Source organism: Quercus suber, unplaced genomic scaffold (genome assembly GCF_002906115.3).
Source record: "Quercus suber isolate HL8 unplaced genomic scaffold, Cork oak 2.0 scaffold_65, whole genome shotgun sequence".
Taxonomy (NCBI): domain Eukaryota; kingdom Viridiplantae; phylum Streptophyta; class Magnoliopsida; order Fagales; family Fagaceae; genus Quercus; species Quercus suber.
Window position 1 is genome coordinate 792,117 of NW_027069530.1, and position 19,947 is coordinate 812,063.

The 19,947-nt window shown below is 33.8% G+C and overlaps 3 protein-coding genes across 4 annotated transcripts; 2 read left to right on the plus strand and 1 right to left on the minus strand.

Annotated features, from left to right (window-relative positions):
• LOC112024525 (stress-response A/B barrel domain-containing protein At5g22580) lies at positions 1–1,332 on the plus strand. Its single transcript, XM_024057147.2, has 2 exons — positions 1–306; positions 914–1,332. The coding sequence occupies exons 1-2, from the start codon at positions 188–190 to the stop codon at positions 1,110–1,112; spliced, it is 318 nt and encodes a 105-aa protein (XP_023912915.1). The 5' UTR covers positions 1–187; the 3' UTR covers positions 1,113–1,332.
• Positions 1,333–1,427: 95 nt separating this feature from the next.
• On the plus strand, positions 1,428–3,153 carry LOC112024519 (uncharacterized). 2 transcript variants are annotated; one of them, XM_024057141.2, is made up of 3 exons: positions 1,428–2,630; positions 2,725–2,766; positions 2,993–3,153. In XM_024057141.2, exons 1-3 carry the CDS (start codon positions 1,901–1,903, stop codon positions 3,022–3,024), a joined length of 804 nt encoding a protein of 267 aa, XP_023912909.1. In that variant the 5' UTR covers positions 1,428–1,900; the 3' UTR covers positions 3,025–3,153. The 2 variants fall into 2 exon arrangements, with proteins under 2 accessions (XP_023912909.1, XP_023912908.1); XM_024057140.2 differs by lacking the exon at positions 2,993–3,153 and having other exon boundaries at positions 2,725–2,862.
• Positions 3,154–18,102: 14,949 nt separating this feature from the next.
• Positions 18,103–19,704, minus strand: LOC112024533 (uncharacterized). Its single transcript, XM_024057156.2, has one exon. The coding sequence runs from the start codon at positions 19,176–19,178 to the stop codon at positions 18,273–18,275; it is 906 nt and encodes a 301-aa protein (XP_023912924.1). The 5' UTR covers positions 19,179–19,704; the 3' UTR covers positions 18,103–18,272.
• Between the last annotated feature and the right edge of the window lie 243 nt (positions 19,705–19,947).

The following is a 19,947-nucleotide window of genomic DNA, read 5'->3' on the forward strand; positions in this document are numbered from 1 at the left end:
AAAGGAGGGGCTGGCTCTCTTAGTGATTGATTGCTGCCAACACGAATGGTAAAATATGTCATGGGTTGTGACAATAGACAGATAGGACTGTGGAAGTTGACACTCAAATAATGAGTACGTTACGTGTATATATAAACTGGACTTGGGGCTAACCTTTTGGTTCAAGGGTGCTTCAGGTGCAGTAAACATGGGGGATTTTAAGCACTTGGTGATTGCTAAGTTCAAGGAAGGTGCGGTGGTGGAGGAGGTTTTGAAAGGGATGGAGAAGTTGGTTTCTGATATCGATGCTGTCAAGTCCTTCGAATGGTAAACCTTTTCTCTTCTTATTAATTTCTTTCTTTATCGAGATTTCAGTGATAGTCCAATGATATTAACACCCTTTGTAATTCTTGTGTTCGAGGTTCAAATCCCACCTCCCCCTATTTACCTAGCAAAAATAATCTTCTTTCATGCTAGAGTCATGTTAGAGCTTCAATATACTTGTAATAAGATTTTTTTTTTTTTTTTTTTTTTGATAATCTTCTATTGACATAAACAAGGGAAACAGGAGGATAGACTGTCTTTTTATTTCAATAACGACAATCTGCCTGCAGAACTTGTAATAAGTTGTAACACTGTTGGCAAGATAGGGAAGAAATTATTGAATCTTGAACAGGAACATGCTTAAACCCTCTCTCTTTTCGATTAACCAAAAAAAGTTAAGAACGAGAGAATAGAAAAATATTTGGCCATGTAGTAACTAATATTTGATTGAAAAAGAACACTATATACACACCCTATACACCAAGTTACAGTTAAGAAGAAGCTTGAGTTCTTGAGCCTCTAAGCCATATTTTAGACATTCCATTTGTTTTTCTGTTCATTTTATTTAGTAGTAATATCATTAAGACCACCAGAACCATATTCTTAACAGGGGGCAAGACATTGAAAGCCAAGAGATGCTAAGACAGGGCTTCACTCATGCCTTCTTGATGACATTCAACAAGAAGGAGGACTTCACTGCATTTGTCAGTCATCCTAACCATGTTGAGTTCTCTGCAACATTTTCAGCAGCTATTGAGAAGATTGTGCTGCTTGATTTCCCAGCTGTTCTTGCCAAGGCACCAAAATGATCATCTAGAAAAACCATTGTAAACAATAATTAAGGCACCCCATGAATAGTACTTGTAATGCATGTGCTTATTTATGTCTGCATCTATATGTGTTTGCTAGGATGATTAATTATGGGTTACTCAGAATGACCACGTTTTCCAGCTTGTACTATGAATCTGTGTTACAGTTGTATTGCAATTTCAAAAGTAGACAAGTAACGTGATTGTTGGATTTGGTACCCTTTCAGACTCAAGTCCTTTCTTAATTACTAATCTCAACATGGGGTCCTAACTAAGAAACGATAAACCTGCTTTTTGACTTTGTTGCCTCAAATTAGCTATTGTTTAGTTGTTACCGATAACACAAGAAAAGCTAAGCCAAATCGAGGTCCCACCTTAACCGCTATGTCTGCCACTATATTTCTTCTTCACTAACACTGAGTGATTCACAATTATGAGGAAAAAAGGGAAAAGTTAGAGACATCAATGACAAAGAGGGACTAAGTGCAATTTATGTTTATAAATTTTGAGAAAATCTGAACTCACCACATAGAGAAAGAGAATCTAATAAAGGCCGGGAAAAGAGAATGGCAAAAGGAAATAATAAGACTTTTTTGAACATGCTATAAGCTAAAGTCCACTAAAGCAGCCAGAAAGGAATAATTCATACTAGACATAGCAATATCCCTCATCAGATTAAAAGTAGATGCTTGGTTTTCTACCTTTATCAATACTGTTTCCTACGGTAATCAAGGACACCATCCCTGTAATATTCTTCACAATTTGAAAGATCAATCCAAGGAAAGAAAATGCAGACATGCAAGACCCTCCATTTTCTCAAACCTCTCCTTCTCATAGCCAATTTATTGTTCACTACTTCCATAGCTAGAGATGGTCCTACAAGCTTTTGTGGCAAAATCCGAATTCAAGCGCCCTTTTTGAATTCAAATTCAACTAATCAGTCATCTTTATTACACCAAATGATCCAATGCAAATCCCACAAGCTATACTTTAGAACCTCTCTTGGTCTTTTTCCAGTCTCTTCCATCAATTACACCACAAAATTTCTCACCGTCTCTCACCCTCCGTGTTCTTCTTCAGTTCACTATATCTCTCCTTTACTTCTCTCAGCTGGTTTTCCTTCTCCTCCACTTCCCAACTCACTTCTTCTCTTCAACTGCTCAAACAAAAGACACCCCATGTCACACTTTATTCAAAACTGCAGTAGCTTCCATGCATGTGGAGCTTCTTGTAAACTTCAATCACAAGAACAACCACAAGTTCCTCGTTCATGTTTACTTCTTGATGATCTTGAAAAGCTCGACATAGGTTTTGATCCAAAAGATTTAAATTGCTCCCATTACAGTCAGTTACATAGATCTTTGGCAGGTGACACTGACAACTATGAAAAATATAAGTTGGGGACAAGGATTTCCTATGACATTCCTGATCATGTACCAAATCTCTGTAATGAGTGTGAGAAGCCTAATGGCAATTGTGGAGTTGGATTGAGATGCATATGCCATCCAAAAGAGTGTAGTAAGTGCCTTGCTCTTTCTAACGTTAATTGATTTGGTTTTACCATAATTTTTGCAGTACATGATGTTACATGATTTAAATGGTGATTGTGCAGAAGATAAGGTCATCTCTATGGGCAGAACAGTGGGACCCTTTGGTAATGTCATCTTCTCTTTGCTTTCTTTGATCCTTGTGATCGTTTCCTTCTTTGTTATATAAAGGAAGTAATACACAATTTGAATATTCGAAGTCATGGCAAAAGCCTATTATCTTTTCCTCTTTCTCTTGTCATTGTTGTCTAATCACGCTTTGAATGCTATCCTATTTATGACAAATCTATTCTAACCAAACTAGTTTTTCTTCTAAATTAAAATCATCCGCAGATCTTATACCAATGAGCAGGGATGCAAAATGATGTTTCAATTTGTGGGCCATCATTTGGATATTCACTTCGGTAAGGATAATAGATAAAGCCAATAGATGATAGAAAGATCGGATCTAGGTGTAAATTTATTTAAGAAAATATTCCACGCCAGATTAATGAGAATAACAAATTTGAAATATAAAGTGGTGAAGGGGTTTGCTCTATGTCTAGAATCAAAGGAAAATGTGTCAAGTAATCATGCTGTGACTACATGGCAATTGGCACATCTACTTGAAGCATCAATGTAGCGATGGGATCACGCAAAACTAAACCTAAATATTACAAATGGAGCAACAAATTTTAACTTACATAACAATTCAACATATATTGTCAAACAATATTCATGCTGGCATTATGCTAATTTCAGTTACCTCTTAGACAAAGAATCTTTTATGCATAAACAACCAAGAAGATAAATAAGACACATATCACAAACCCAATGGCTAAGTCGGGAGCAGCATTTATCTAAGCAGAACTATTAGTCGATTACATAAGCCACTTCAGTCCATAATTGGTGTAAATGTTAATATCCAAGTACAAGACCAAGTGTCCTTGAAGAATAGGAAAAACAACTTCAACTATCCCAAAGTTGTGCCTTGCATCTTGCATGAAAATGTTAAGCAGAAGAGCAGTAAAGCAAATCAATCGGCAGTTCTGCTGTTAATCAATGATAGCATCTTGTTGCTTGAATACTCCGAACCTTTCCTTGTGATCAAGTAAAAAAATAGGATACTCGATAAACTCATAACATGATGGAGAGAGAGAGAAGGGTGATAAAACTCAAAAACCAAATCCATCTTAAATCTGGAACGTAGTTTAGCATAGCCAACAGATAAAAAGCATGCACATGTATTTGGAAGTACAAAAAATGAAGATAGAAGGCCCATTATTGTGCTTTTCATTTTGTTCCCCAATACTTCATTGTCACAATTGGGCTATTAGATTGTATGCAGTGCACAAAACTTCCAATTGGGCTATTAGGTTGTATACAGTGCACAAAACCCCCCAGTTTTGCATGGTCTGGGAGGGAAGATTGGTAAGCAGCTTTTATTTTCTGATAGCGTGTCCTCCACAATTGGGCAATTATATTGACAAGTAATAATCTATGAAGCATGAGTGCGTTTCTGGATTCAGGTGTGGGTGCGAGTGTGGGTGTGGGTGCAGAACTCGGCAATTTTTGTAACAGAAGGGTGCAGGTGCAGCGATTAAAAAATTATTAAAAATATTTTTATTTATATTTTATATATATTTTACTATTAAAATATTCTTAAAAAACATATTACATGTCCTTGGTTCACAAAACAAAGAAGAAGGCATGAAACACAAAACAAAAAAAAAGAAAACACAAAAGAAGCAACAAATATTCAAAATAAAATTGAGGAATGATAGATTTAGGATGTTTGAGTCTCATTCAAAGCCGATTTCGGCTGTTCCGCATAATTCAAGTCCAATTTTGGCCTGTTTGACCGTTTCGGTCAGTTTCAGCCGCTGGCCAATAAGATCTGATTCGGCCAATACAACCCAATTTTGGTTGAATCGGCCCAGTTCAGCCAGAATCGGCTCGAATCGAAGCCAATTTGGCGCAAAAAAAAAAAAAAAAAAACACTCAAACGCAGTACTGACGCACAGGCAGTCGCGTCACCGCTTCAGACGCAGGTGCGACACCCATTTTGCCACATCCGTGCATCATAGGTAATAATCGCTTGTGTATCCATTCCTAGACATGAACTATGGTGATGGTTATCAAAAAGGAAGCATCATATAATTTGGAAGGCCTGCAACAAGAAGCAATTAGACAGCTATGGGAAAGACAATTAAGGTTAATAAAATCAAAGGGTAAAATTTTCAGTTTCACTTCATTAACCAAAGTATAGACATGAGAGGATTCTAAATTATCGAAATGATCTAGCGATAGATCAACATTTCAGGCCATCATTAAGTCGTTATAATTTATATGGTACTACAAACTAATTTGTTGGCTTCAAATGAGGTAGACAACAGGTTTTAAAATCTCTGCAAAGCACGTAATTTATCTCATATACTAAATACAACCAAACAAGGGGAGATTTCAAGTCTAGTCAAAAGACAGTAAAGAAAGGGAGATTTTTATGTCTAGTCAAAAACAGTGTTCATGTCTGTCTTCATGGGCAACAGGGAGTCTGGGACTCTGGAAAAGCAGAAAACACGAGACTTTGAATCCTTTTCATATATGCAAAATGCAAACCACACATGAAACTACTAAAGTCACATGAAAAGATTGACGTTATCTTCATATCAACTAAGAATCTTAAGTTAAAAACAACATCAGTTCACTGTATTCTGAGCAAAGAAAAATCCACAAAGATTTTTTCTTTTTTTCTTTTTTTGGTCTGAACTAGAAAGAGATCCAAAATTATTATTTTCAGAAATAAGTATACTACAATAGTGGCAATTTCAAAGCCAACTTATTTTAAAATTCAAGCACACCACTTAACTTTAAAAGTTTGATTTGGATCCATATATATTAATATTAATATCTCAATTATTTTTTTTTTCCATGTGGGACTTTCATTCACTCGTTTATTCTTAACGATATTTTTCCCACATGTGAGTGTTGCGCCTTTTTGTGAGCTTAAAGATTTCTTTGTATATCACAAACAAGTCTTATTGGCTCCCTCTTACTTATGGGCCTTTTTTTTTTTCACCGCACATCACCAATGAACTTCCCATACACCATCCATGGAAGTGTGTTTTTTTTTTTTTATCAAGATTTTATTTTATTTTTTTGATCATTCGATATTTGGGGGAAGGAGAGTTATGAAAAAAGTAATAATATTATAAATAAATAAAAATCAAGTGGATTTTAAATTCACTAAATTATTTCATTTGTTGGTGTTTGTGCTGCTTTGTATGTGTTGTTACTTAATACTATTTTGTGTGGGCACTTCGTCCTCCACTTTGCCCTCGCTCCAAATGTAAAAGATATGTTCATAATTTTGCCACACACACAATCATTAGCTCTGTTAGACTGTTACCACTTATTGAGAAAAACAATCTACTTAGCGGTAAAAGCAAAATCTCAACCAATACTTAAGTGTGAATTTACCATCACAAAGGTAATGGGAGTTAGCCATAACACATACCAAAGCTAAGCTAGTAAAATATATAATATGCTAGACAAATCATCAAACACATAAAATGCATGCACAATGCACACAAGATTCACTTCATACGGCTCTAAGCCTACGTCCATGAGTTGAGCTCTAAAAAACAATCCACTAATCAACAAGTTACAATTGTTTTCTAGTCAAGTTTTATCATACAACTTGAGCTTACACAACAAAATTGGAAAAATAAATATCTGGACGAGCTTTACAAAACCCAACATCACCCCAAAGAAATCTTCCACACAATTAGTTTAAAAAAGAAAACCCAAACACTTTGAAACATGTTTTTTTGAGAAAAACCTTTGAAACATTTGTTTTAATAGGCTTCAATAGCCATAATAAGAGGAGGAAGAAAAGCTCACCTTGTATTTTTTTAGTTTTTGTGTATATTTTTATGCCAGCAACTTAAGAATTTGAACCAAAAAATAGCTAATAAGACCTTATGGGCTAGAACCAAACAAGGCCCAACACAAAAGTAGCTTCTGAATTAGCTCTGCACCTTGAAATGAAGACTGTATACTGTGCAGTGCAAAAGAACCAATTTCAACCCATTATATTTGGTGTAGTTCATAATTCTCCTTATATCTTTGAAATCAACCAATTTTTCCCCTTCACTCTTTAAAAAAAAAAAAAAAAAAAAAAACGGAATTTCCCTTTATATTTAATCCACTCAAGTCCCACTCAGGCAGTCCTCTTTCTCTCCGGCGAGGTGCATGATTCAAGGCCGAGAGGGAGACGGAACACAGAGAGTGAGAGAGAGCTGAAGATTGAAGTGAAGAATGGTGCGTAAGTATGTTTTGAGAACTAAGATAGTTAGGGTTTGTTATTAAGTTAAACAATGCGTTTTACACTTTCTTTTCTTTTCTTTTTTTCTCTNAAGATTCACTTCATACGGCTCTAAGCCTACGTCCATGAGTTGAGCTCTAAAAAACAATCCACTAATCAACAAGTTACAATTGTTTTCTAGTCAAGTTTTATCATACAACTTGAGCTTACACAACAAAATTGGAAAAATAAATATCTGGACGAGCTTTACAAAACCCAACATCACCCCAAAGAAATCTTCCACACAATTAGTTTAAAAAAGAAAACCCAAACACTTTGAAACATGTTTTTTTGAGAAAAACCTTTGAAACATTTGTTTTAATAGGCTTCAATAGCCATAATAAGAGGAGGAAGAAAAGCTCACCTTGTATTTTTTTAGTTTTTGTGTATATTTTTATGCCAGCAACTTAAGAATTTGAACCAAAAAATAGCTAATAAGACCTTATGGGCTAGAACCAAACAAGGCCCAACACAAAAGTAGCTTCTGAATTAGCTCTGCACCTTGAAATGAAGACTGTATACTGTGCAGTGCAAAAGAACCAATTTCAACCCATTATATTTGGTGTAGTTCATAATTCTCCTTATATCTTTGAAATCAACCAATTTTTCCCCTTCACTCTTTAAAAAAAAAAAAAAAAAAAAAAACGGAATTTCCCTTTATATTTAGAAAATACACAAATACCCTCAATTTATTACTTTCTCGGTTAAATCTAACTAAATTTATTAAATAAATTATTAGTAGGTCACAAGGAAGAGAAAAAGTTGAATATTGTACTGTTGTTTTATTAAATTGTATTTGTAATCATTATAATTTCATTAGATTCAATTGAAAAAATAATGAATTTGAGGTATTTACTAATTTTCTAAACATAAAAGGAAAAATTGGTTGGTTTCGAAAATAACAAGAGAAATTATAAACCATGCGAGCGGAAAAAGCTTTTTAGTTTTTCCCCAAAGAAAATTATAGGCCAAGGCTTCTTTTTCCCGGAATGTGTTCATTGCATTGATATTGATAGTTTGCTTGCTCCTCAGTCCCACAGTCAAACTACCCACGTGAGAGGAAAACCACAGCAGGAACAGCAACAGGGACTGTTCACTGCTAAGCCTTGACTGCATGCATATGCCATATATACAAGAATTGCCTAGAGGACACGATGTTCATTTGTAGCAATCTGCAACTAAGCACCCGGTAACTTTGTACGCCACTTATTGTCATGTCATGTCATTAGGTTTCATCAACCAAAATCTCGAGCTCAACTGGGTACCGAGCCATTCTCCTAGCAAATGATAGAATAACGAGCCAAGCGACTGTTGTGATCTAAGAAGCAAGGGCGTTTTAGGATTTGGGTGCGAGCGTGAGATTCGACAATTTTTGAAAAAATAGGATATGGGTGTAGCAATTAAAAAATTATTAAAAATATTTTTATTTTTATTTTCTATATATTTTTACTATTAAATTTTTTTTTTTTTTTTTTTTTTGAATTTCAGCTTGAATTGGCGATTTTGGCTGATATGGCCCGAGTCTACGCCAATCAAGAAACGGAAAAAAAAATAAAATAAAATGGATGCGGCACCAACGCATAGGCAACGGCGACACTTGCACGTCACCACGCCGGACGCGAGTGTGGCGGTTGTTTTGCCATGTCCATGCATCCCAGGTTGTGACGGGTGGCATAAGGATAATAAAAGTGGTTCATATGAAATTGGTGTTGCTTTAAGTGTCCGGATATAATAATAAGAAGAAGGTTTGATTACTGTTTTGGTCCTCAACCTCAACCTTTGCCAATGCTTGAAAATGTTCTAACCTTTTAAATTTCTCATTTAAGTCTTTAACATTTTGTTATTGTGTCAAAATAATGTTTGCCGTAATGTATGGAAAGTCCAACACGGTAAACATCAGTATATAATATCTAAAAGTTGATTATTATTACGTTCTTTTTTAGCCACATCAACTTAGCATTTTAGTTTATTCGATTCATTTGGTTTAATTCTATCCATTTCGATCCATTTGATATATTTTGGCCCAATTTGGTATACTTTTGTCCATTCGATCTACTTTAATCCAATTTGGTTCACTTCAGTCAATTCAGTTCTATTTAGACCATTTTGGACTAATTAGGCCTTTCATAGGTTGCATTTTCAATTTGGACTCAAAATTTCTTTTTCTTTTTTCTTAATTTTTAGATTGAAAAATATATAAATTTATTCTATTTTGGACAAACTCTTTAGTTTTAGGCATTAAAATTTAGAGATATGGGCACTAAAAAAAGCAATAAAATGATAAATATTCAAAATGTTACCTTAAAAATCTGGTTTTAATAATATAAGCATTATAATTATATTTGAAAAGGAAGAAAAAAAAAAGTTAGAATTTTAGGTTTATATAATAATTTAAATTTAATGTAACATGTTACATGTGTTTCATGAAATATGGGTGTATTTGTTTTTTAATATTCTTTGATATGTTCAAATTAGTCAGTTAATTATGGTTTTTTTTTAAGTCCTTTTAATAAAATAAAATTCAATTTATATAAAACAATATTATAATTACGTAATTTAAAAGTTTTTATTTTATTTTATATATATCACTAATTATTGTTGTTGAATACAAAATACAATGTATGTTCCATTACATAAAACTTATAAAATATAAAATGTAGGAATAAGAGCTCAAAATTATATATTGGGCCTTCAGCCTTATCCGAGGACTAGGGAACGTCCGAGGAGGGGGAAGAAATTGTAAGGAGTTCCAATATTTAAAGTCTCATAAGTAAGAAACGAATGGATGGTGGTCCGAGGAGAAACTCATCCTCGGACATGATGAATACAACTCAAATCTGTACTTCAAACGATCAAGGTAACTTTTCAGGAGGCTCCAGCAATAAGGATGTGCATCATACATATATAAGAGCAATGGGAACTTAGAAATATTTAAGGAAACGCTGCTACCACCGCATTAAATGCACTGCAGCTACTTTTCTGACCGCATTTATGTGGAGAAGACCCCTGAACAATGTAGTCTTCGCCACCACGACTCACAGAAAGCCAAAGAGGGTGACTGATGGGACAGGCACTCAAGTAAGGGCTCAGATGATCAACAAGTGTAGGATCAATATGGTCCGAAGGAAGCTATATAATGTGAGAGACTCTCTATGAGAGGGGGATCGAAAAATAGAGAAAGAATATTGTAGCAATCGAAGTTGCATTTGTAATCAGTTCTATTGATTTAAACAAGATTTGCCTCTTCGGACATGGAATTTGCTCAGTCCTATGTGTTTTGTTCTTGCCTGATCACCCTTTAAATCTATACTAGCCGTTATTAAATTCATTAGGACCTAGTTCTCCAACTCACTCTCTACAAATTTATTGTACTGGACTCACTGGGCCAAGATCCCATACATCTTGGGCTTGGGCTTTGAAAACGTATCCTTACATAAAATATTTTTAAATAACACGTGCACTATTTAACCTACAAAATTTACATTATATTTTTATAAAATAATTATAATGCATGGGTTTGCAACTAGTTAAAATAGTAAGTTTATGCAAACTAGATACCACGTGGCATTTATTAAAACAAAAACTAAAAAACCAAAAAAAAAAAAAAAAAAATTACGTGTTTATGCAAACTCAATCCCTAAAAATATTATTGGAATACAACTCTTCCATGTCTTTCTTATCTATGCTTATATATTTCTAAAAATATAGTTTTCTTAAAAAATAACAAAAACAAAAACAAAAATAGAGTATCTGATTGTGGTGTGAAAAAGTTAACAAGTAACAATAACATGAAGTGTGCGTTTGGCTTCAAATTAAAAAACCAGCATATTTTACTATTCAGCTTATTTTTGCTACTATTCATGGTCCCACTAAACTTTTTGGTACTATTCATGAATCTCACTATACTATTTTAGCTAACTTTCACATTTATGTACAATACTTTTAACAAAATTTTTTTAATTTCAACAAAATAAGTGGATCCCAAACAAATCCGAAGTCTCTTCACACGCACCTGCAGTGTTTAGACTTTAGAGGCTTTTTTTTTTTACCAAAAAAGTTTTTTTTTTTTTTTATGAACATTATCAAAAAAGTATAAGAACTATACTTCTCCTCTATCTATATAGTCCAAAGTATGAGTATTTTTTTTGGTTAGAATAGATTGACTTCGGTTAATTAATTCAATTACCCTACTTGATTAATTAAGTCAAATTACATGTAAATTATGGAGGCACAACAAATCACCAAATAAACTAAATTCAACGGAAATTAAATTGACACGGTGATTTGCTAATAAATAAGAAAAACTTCTCGTAAGGCCAAAACCCCATCGAGTGAATTTAAGGTCACCACTACTCCCAAGAATATGCTAATTAATAATCAAGTGGTTACAAGTATGAAGAATTTTACCACTACCCTGACTTATCCCAATATATCAATTTATAGTTGAACATTCGCTTCAATACCCAATTGAACTTAATATTGTAGTAGTCTTCTTTCCTTTGTTGCACAAATTTTCAATCTGTGACTAACTCATTTGCACGAATCCCAGTACATGACTAACTCTAGCAACTTGAATGATTATTATTGGCTGCAAAGTTCTTCACTTCATAAACGATGAAGATCAGAAAGTACTAGGTTACAAAACTCTAAGGCGCACAAATTGCAGTAGCTTCTCACAGAGTGTATGAGTTCTAGATCTCTGTTTTGTATGATAACTTTTAACATAAGTCTTATATATGACTAGGGTTGTAAGAAGAGAAACCATAATCATTCAAGTCATAATGGGCCGAATTTCAGATCTGGAATTTCGAAAATCGTAGATCTCGATAGATTGAGCTTATGTCGAGCTTGTGTCGAGACTTAATAAAACCGTTTTTCTTTCCTTGTTTCTTGAATCAACCTTCATATATTTAATGATATCACTTACTATGTTTAAACAACATACTTCTTGATACATTAAACCTATCTTAAAAGTAAAGTGCTTTTTGTCAAAAAATTAACCAATTACATAGAAAATATGACCTTAACATATTTGGTAATAAAAAATGTGTGGATGGTGGCGTTTTCTTTTATTTGGGAAACCTCTGTTGAGTAAAGGATTTGATGAATCTGATTGTTGGGATTGAAGAAAAAAAGGTATGCAACTTCATAATTACAAAACCTCATATAGTCCGTCCTATATGAAGTTGCATAATGCATACCTTACCCCTCGAGCCCTAGTCCCTATTTATACTGGTTTACCCCCCTCAAATTTCTCCTTCTCAGTTTTTCAAAAATAAAAATGAAAAATTCTCCTTCTCCAAGGTTTTTAAAAATCCATTCTTCTTGTGATTTGACTCTTTTGAAATCGAATTTCCTCAGGCCATCAATCATTCAAAAATGTGGTAGTTGGGAATGTCATAGACACATAAAAAATCTGGCATTTTCTAATACTCTAATTGGCTCTTCTTTTCATGATAATGCACGAATCACTTGCCATTAGTCAACTTAACTACCCTGTTGAATGACCTAGATATCCGACCTCGTGACTTCAAATTAATTCATTCAAGTTTGGTTTTCGGTTGGTCTGAGTCCCTCCAAGAAACATACTTGCGGTTATAAGGAATTATTCTAATATGTTTAAATTTAAATGTGACTTAAATTTTAGGTGTTTGAAAAATATTATATTCTCTATTAGTTTGGATTATTCAAATTTTTTTAATTAATGTGTGAGGGTATTATGTACCATTTAATAAAGATAAAAATATTATATTCTCTTAATAATAGTATGATAACCCAAACTATGTTATTCATATACATTTGAACTTCTTTACTATAACAAAAATAGTTCTTCCTCAAAAAAAAAAAACAAAAATAGTTCATCAAATGACAAAATTTTCTTCCAAATCAATTTTGAGGAATCTCTCATTTAACTCACTAGGTGGCAATTTATAAAATTATTTATAAATAAGTCATATGACTAGAAATATACATTAATGGTCTCTTTAACCACCATGCAGTGGATTAGAGAAAATTTCTTTCAAATCAGTTTTTTTTTTTTTTTAACAATAAAATACTACAAAGTGCAAACTGGCCAAAAGAAATGCCAAAACACGTGATAAGCTCTTATCATTTCTATTTCTCCAAAAAAAAAGAAGCTCCTATCCATTGCTAGCACTTAGCACGACAAATTGAAATCATATTATAGATGTCTCTAGGATTATCAACCTCTTTTTCTTCATTTAAGTCAACCTAAACCTAATCCAGCTTTTTTCATACCATAGTTGGTGAACTTCCACCAACTAGATCCAACTTGAATGCTTATGCGATGTTTGTTTATCTTAGAGGAAGGGAGGTAAAATGAACAGCTCGCTAGCTAGTTTAGCATCAACATTGGAAATGGTGGCCCATTAGATTTGAAGAAAGTGTTAGGTTAAGGAGAAGAAGAAAAAAAGGGTGAAAGAGAAGGTCTAAGCCCACAAAATTGGCGGGGTTTGATTAGTGGACTAATGTTTTTTTCTTTTTTCTTTTTGGGAGAAGTAGTGGACTAATGTTCATTGCTAAATGATTGATGTTGCAAATAATTGTATTGAAATCTATCATTTGAGAAATACAAAGATGTGAGCCGACCCCGCCACGTAATAAAATCTTAAAGAATTACATGGTAAAGTGGCTCAATCTATTTTGTTTTACTTAATTCCCTGATTGATTTTTAAATTTTACGAAAAATTAAGATTAAATAAATCTTAGAAGATTAAAGTTGTTTGACCTTGATAGGCTATATTCATTATATATAATAGGTCTAAGTGACCGAATCCTTTTTTTTTATTCGACAGAAAGAAGAAGCTCTATCTTTCTTTATTAACTTAATTATACTTGATTCTCAAAAAACAAAACTTAATTTTACTCTTGTAACTCATACTCTACAGGTGCTGGGTTTTTTTTTTTATAAGCAAAGTTGATTCTATTGACAAAGTTTTGTTTCTTTGGAAATATTCTACTGATAAATATTATTCCAATGGATTGTAAATTTCATAGGTTTATAACAATATAAATTGCACATGTGAAAGAATATATAAATTACAAGTATTAAGTATAAATTACACATTTAATTTTTAATTTAAAAAGTATAAATTAAAATTTTAAAGTGGATGTTGCATGGAACAAGAGGAAAAAAAGTATAGTAGTTATAGCAAGAGCAGTTGGTTGTGAATTTGTTAATGCTTGGGATGAAGATGCTTAGCAAAAACAGTTGAAGCCTTCGGTTTAATACGGGCAATTGATTTGGTGATTAGTCAAAGGGTTTAAGTCGGCCAATTTAAAAGGTGATGCAGTGGTGGCTATCTCAATTTGCCTAGCTAGCTGGGATTTGTAGCAGTTGAGTGGTTGATATTAGAAGTTTAGTACATTCTAATCATGTTTGTGTCAAGACAGTTGAGTTGAGCCTTGTAGCTTAGTTGTCGTCATGCTTTTGTATTTCTAACGGTTATGTTTAGGGTTCAAATCTTCTCTCTCTCATTGTATTATCAAACTAAAAAAAATAATCACATTTGTAATCTTTTGTTTAGGTAAATTCATATAGATAGAATTTAAGTTGCCCATTGCCTAGTTGAACATGCATTTAATTGTAATTTTCTTAGTCTAGTTAAGGCTCACACCAATTCAACAAGTGGTCTAGTGGCTAGGCCTTGGGCCAACAAGATTTTGGCTTTGAGTTCGAGTTTCTCTAATTTTCACTACTGAGTACGTTGATACTCATCTCCCTCAATGTTGTTCAGGTTGCTTAAAGGTTGTCACCTTGCCCTCTTAGGCTTTTTTTTTTTTTTTCCAAAATAAGGGCTATGGCTCAGACCCTTTCAAGCGTAGGCTTAGGTATGTTTACCTTTAGCTGGCTAACTTGACTTGGGTGAGCGGTACACCCAAACATTAGGTAAGTCACAAGAAACAAGGAATAGAAATGATGGAGTTATGAAAGCTGTGTATATGTGGTCCTTATGGAGAAAGAACTGATTGTCCTAAAACCTAAGTCCTAACAAACACTAGATTGGTGGCCTTGAGTTGAAAAGATTAGGCCGTGATGCAAAGTATAATACAGGAGTGCCATCAATTGAACCCAAAGGCCAAGTTTTCCTAAACCATAATGCAAAAACACCAACCTTTTAAGCGCTAGAAGAATCCCAATTTGGTCCAAGTCAAACAAGGTACAATTTCAAGTCTTTTTCTTAAGCAATTTTTTATGTGATACATTAATTGATCATGTGATTGTAAAGAACTCAGGTTTGAATCTTAAAAAGCATTTAGAAATGACTTGATTCTGAGCTGAATCTTTGGGGCATTTTGAAATGACATTTTCAAGATAAAAAATGTGATTTTCTTTTTCCACCATTTCCCATTATCTTTACGTAGGGATCAGCTACTTTCCATTAGAAAAAGGAAAACGCTTTTCTTAAAAAAATGTCATACAGAATGATGAAAAACGATCATAAAACCTTATTATTTTATTTTTCTATACCAAAGACAAGTCATACATGTCAATACTCAATACCAATTACCAAAAGTGGATTTCAAATTCAAATCCCACTGAGTCAATAATACTCATTACAACAATTACATTCAAAAGGGAAATCGTATCGTCTGAGCTCTGAGGCCAAGCTTAAATGGATGACACACGGCTAAACAGTAAAAATACTATGACCATCTAGAGGCTTTTTCTTTTTCTGGTTTTAGTAATCTTTGGTTGGTGTGTGAGTGAACTTTAAGTTAAGGAGAAAAAATTAAAATCAAAAAACAAAAAGAAATACTCAACCAAACAAATCCTTAAAATCCCACCGTATCTCTTTTTTTTTCAGTCACTTTGACTCGTTTAATGCCAAAGACTGCAAAAAATTGATCAGTCTGTTCCACTCATGATGTTGCCCAATGCTGTTATAAATTTTTCCGCTTAAGATTGTTGCCTACTGCAATTATAATTGTCTCTTTTTTAATGAACATGCGGAGTCATGAGTGCTTTCATTTTTTTTTTTTTACTTATAAGTTATAATTGTTTTCTCATTTAAAAAAAAAAAAAAAAAAAAATTTCAATTAAATGACCAATTGAAATCAAGCTCAATAGTTAAAAAAATATATATATAAATATATATATATATATATTTTTTTTTTTTGGACTCATGGCGAATTTTTTTAAAATGCACTTGTTACACCTAACTCACCTTATTAAAATCCACTCGTTACACCTAAATCACCTGATACCTATGTGACATGGCTATTTCCCTTAGGTTCTAGGAATTTCCTTATGGGCCTTATCCCTAATCTTATCACCTTCGCACTCCTCATTTCTCACATTCTCTCTCGATCACTACTAGCAGCTTGTTGAAGCTATAATTCACATGTGTGAAGTACAAAGAAAAGTTTTGAGAGAGAAAGAAGTTTCTATTTTTAGTTGATTTCATCCAAAATCCAACTGATCACTCGAAACTAGTGTGATCGATTTCAATCAATTCCTCACTAGTGTGATCGATTTCAATCAATTCCTCAGTTGGAATAGATATGAGAATCTCTCATTCGACATCTTTAGGTCAAATGAGAGGTTTATAGGTAATCCAAACCCGATTCACCCCTAACTCTTTTTTCTTTTTTCTTTTTGGATAGAGTTCTATATATATATATATATATATAGACAGAGAAAGAGAGAGAGAAAGAGTTCCAACCTATAATATCTTGTTTCTGATGATTTTACTCTTTATCATCAAATCAGAACACCAATAAATTTTTTGTGTAGGCTAAAATTAAATCTCAAATATTTTATTTAATTATCAAAAATTTTATCAATTAAGTTAATTCTAACCCATTAAAATAACCCCATCCTTCAACCTCCACCAAAATATATATAGATAAATAAAGGGAAAAAAAATCTAAATTTGGCTCCACTCTGATAGTCACATCAGAGTTCAGAGGCCACCTTTCCTAACCAAGGTGTGTCGGGGCTTGTGCACGCACAATCATGATTCATTAGTTTCCGCTTGATTGCTTGTGCTGGTTTTTAGACAATGGGGACCAAGGGGGTCTAGTGAGCGAGTCACAGAGAGGACTGAGTGAAGAGGTCTAGTTAAGTTGAGCATAGAAGCGTGTTTAAAGTTTTATGAGAGGAACAGGAATTTGACCTAGTCCAAGCTTTCTCTCATTCCCAAAGTAGACTTTAACTTGTCCAGGGCCTCGTCAAGTTGCTTTCCATCCTAGACCAACATATTTACTCTTTTCTGTAACATTTTAATGCTCTTAAATGAAGCCAGTTAGAGCTTTGGCTTAATGCTACCCAATGTATTATTGTGGGTTCAAAAACAGGTGTCCAATTTTGAAGCAAAAACAGTTTCTAAGCTTAATTTGTGCCTAAAGGAGTTACATTACATCGCATGACTATGTTGTTTCTAAGCTTTATTAAATCAAACTTTGAAGGCTAAATCCTAATGTTTCCACATGCTCGGTTTAGTAAAGCAAAAGGGTACGAAACTTTAAGGTTGATTTGTTACATTAAAACTTGCATTTGCTGAGTACACTGAAATTTTTTCACACCAATAATTGATTTTGGTCTTCAAGTAAAAATTTGGGGACCAACAGAGAAAATTGTAATTTCACTTCCCGACAACACCAAAAATACTATTTTCATAAACAAACAAATAATGAATCCTCATATTGTCTTGCCTTGTCTTGTCTGATACCTGTTTGCCAATATGAAAATGTTTTTCAAGCAAGAAAATTCTAGTAACCTTTAGAAGAAGGCACTCTCAGCAAAAGACCATGGGAAATTCTTAATAAGGCTAAACCAATCTTCATTGACTAATTACCCTTTCGGCAAATCTTCTTTGATATCTTCCAAAATCCCCAAATGCTCGTTGGCCTATCTTCTTTTAACCTTTTGATTACTTAAACCACCATATATAAAAGACCATCCCCATTCACAAAATTCCTACCAATCTAAGATTTGTTTGCGTGTAATTTTTATAAAGTTTCAGTACCATCACGTACCAAAAAGCAAGAACAGTTTGCAGCACCACCAAGAATTCAAGACAGACTAAAAAGACATAAAAAACAAGCCAATTGTTCTATGTTCTACAAGTCTACATACAACTCCAAGTTACTTTCTTCTCTCATATATGATCAAAAAAGAATAATTCTCTGTTCCTTTCAAGTAGAAAGGAAAAACAACAGTAAAAATTGAAACATAAAAACCGAAGAGGAAGTCTGCAAAAAAAAATGAAAACAAAAGCAAAAGGAAAAAAAAAATAAGTTTTTTTATTGGTTCTTACAGGCATAGATCAACAAGGAGAACTCAACTCTGTCTTGGTCTTTCTGTACCAACTTCTCCTCCAACCACAGCCTGCTATCCATTCCACTTCTTGTTCTGAACATGAACACTGCATATCCAGATGCAGGACTAAAGAACCAGTCATGCACATCCCACATCAGATCAACCAGCAAATTATCCACAAATATGATCTGATTGCCTCTAAAATTCCACTGTAGCCTCTTTACACGAATCACCGTCTTTTTATCGATGCTGACAGATAAAACTGGTGACCTTAAGCCATCATTTTCTGCACTGCACCTTATCAAAATGTCATGTGCAATGCCAGTGTCACAGAACTGAGCCTTGGTGGAATAGACAGTGTTGCCTGAGCAATGCTCTCTCCTTGAAATGAGTGATACTTTTGCAAGAGAAGTAGCGGTTTTGAACCTCTTGGTCACAGCTTCTTCAGCCATATCACCTAGAATTAGGCCTATTTCTGAATCAACCATGACAAGCACATAAAACCCATCAACAGGTTCAGGCCCTGTGTCATACTTTGCATTAGAAAGATCCCAGAAGACTTCAATGTTTGAGTTATTAGATTCCATCAATTTGCTCCCTTTCTTCTTCCTGAATAGCCTTGAATTCGTGTTGAGTCTGAAGGGTGGTGTGGATGATGGTTCATCGCCAAAGTTCATGCTCAGGCCTTGAGAAGAATTGTTCTTGCACCAAGTGGCTGTGATCAAGATTTGCTTTTGGGTGGAGAGGGTGATTTTGTAAACACAAGTGACTGAGTTTTGGACTGAAGGGCTTAGGCTTGGATTAATACAAGCTGCGTTGGAATAGCTTGAACATGAAGGATTAGACACACTTACTGCGTTTTCGCTGAAACAAGAAACTATGTCTCTCATTTTAAAGAACAAATTTTGAGGAAATGAGAAACTACAAGACAGTTCTTTTTTGTAACAGACAGACAGATCTGGAGGTTTGGAGAAAATGGGTGCTTCTCTTTTGGCCTGTCCTAAAAAGAAATGAACTATATAGATTGAAGATTGGACAAAGTTTGGTACTTTTGAACTGTCTTTGGTTCCTTAATCTTTTTTTTTTCTAAAGAGAGAACACAGATTGAGATAAAATGGAAGAAGGCAAGGAAAACCTGGGCCTTGACAGGCTCATATGTAATAAATAGGATTCTCTCTCTCACTCTTAAAAACTCTGCAGCCTATGAGGAGAGAGAGAGAGAGAGGAAAGAACAGAAGATTGAAGCAGATATGTTCAAGGCTCCTGTTTATTGTGTTTTCTTTATTCCCTTGTGCCAGTTCATTTCACGTATTAAAAATCAAAAGTAACTGAAAGGAAAAAGGCATCAAAAGGGGGTTAGACCTGGTCTGATTCCCAGCACTGTTTGTGACATGATAATGTTTGCTTTTAATTTCCTCATATTCGGTTTTTAGAAATTTATAAGTTCAAAGATGTAAATGTAATTAATGGGGGAAAGTTATGAGTGCTTTTTTGTTGGGTCTAATTATTCAAGACTTTGACAAAATTGTTACAATACAATAAAATAAAAAGAGTAATACTTGTTAGACATATCTCACGTTTGAAGTTGGAACTGAAATTATGACTTTAAATCACAATTTTCAAGTTTAAAATTATGACTTTAAGTTACGGTTTCAATTC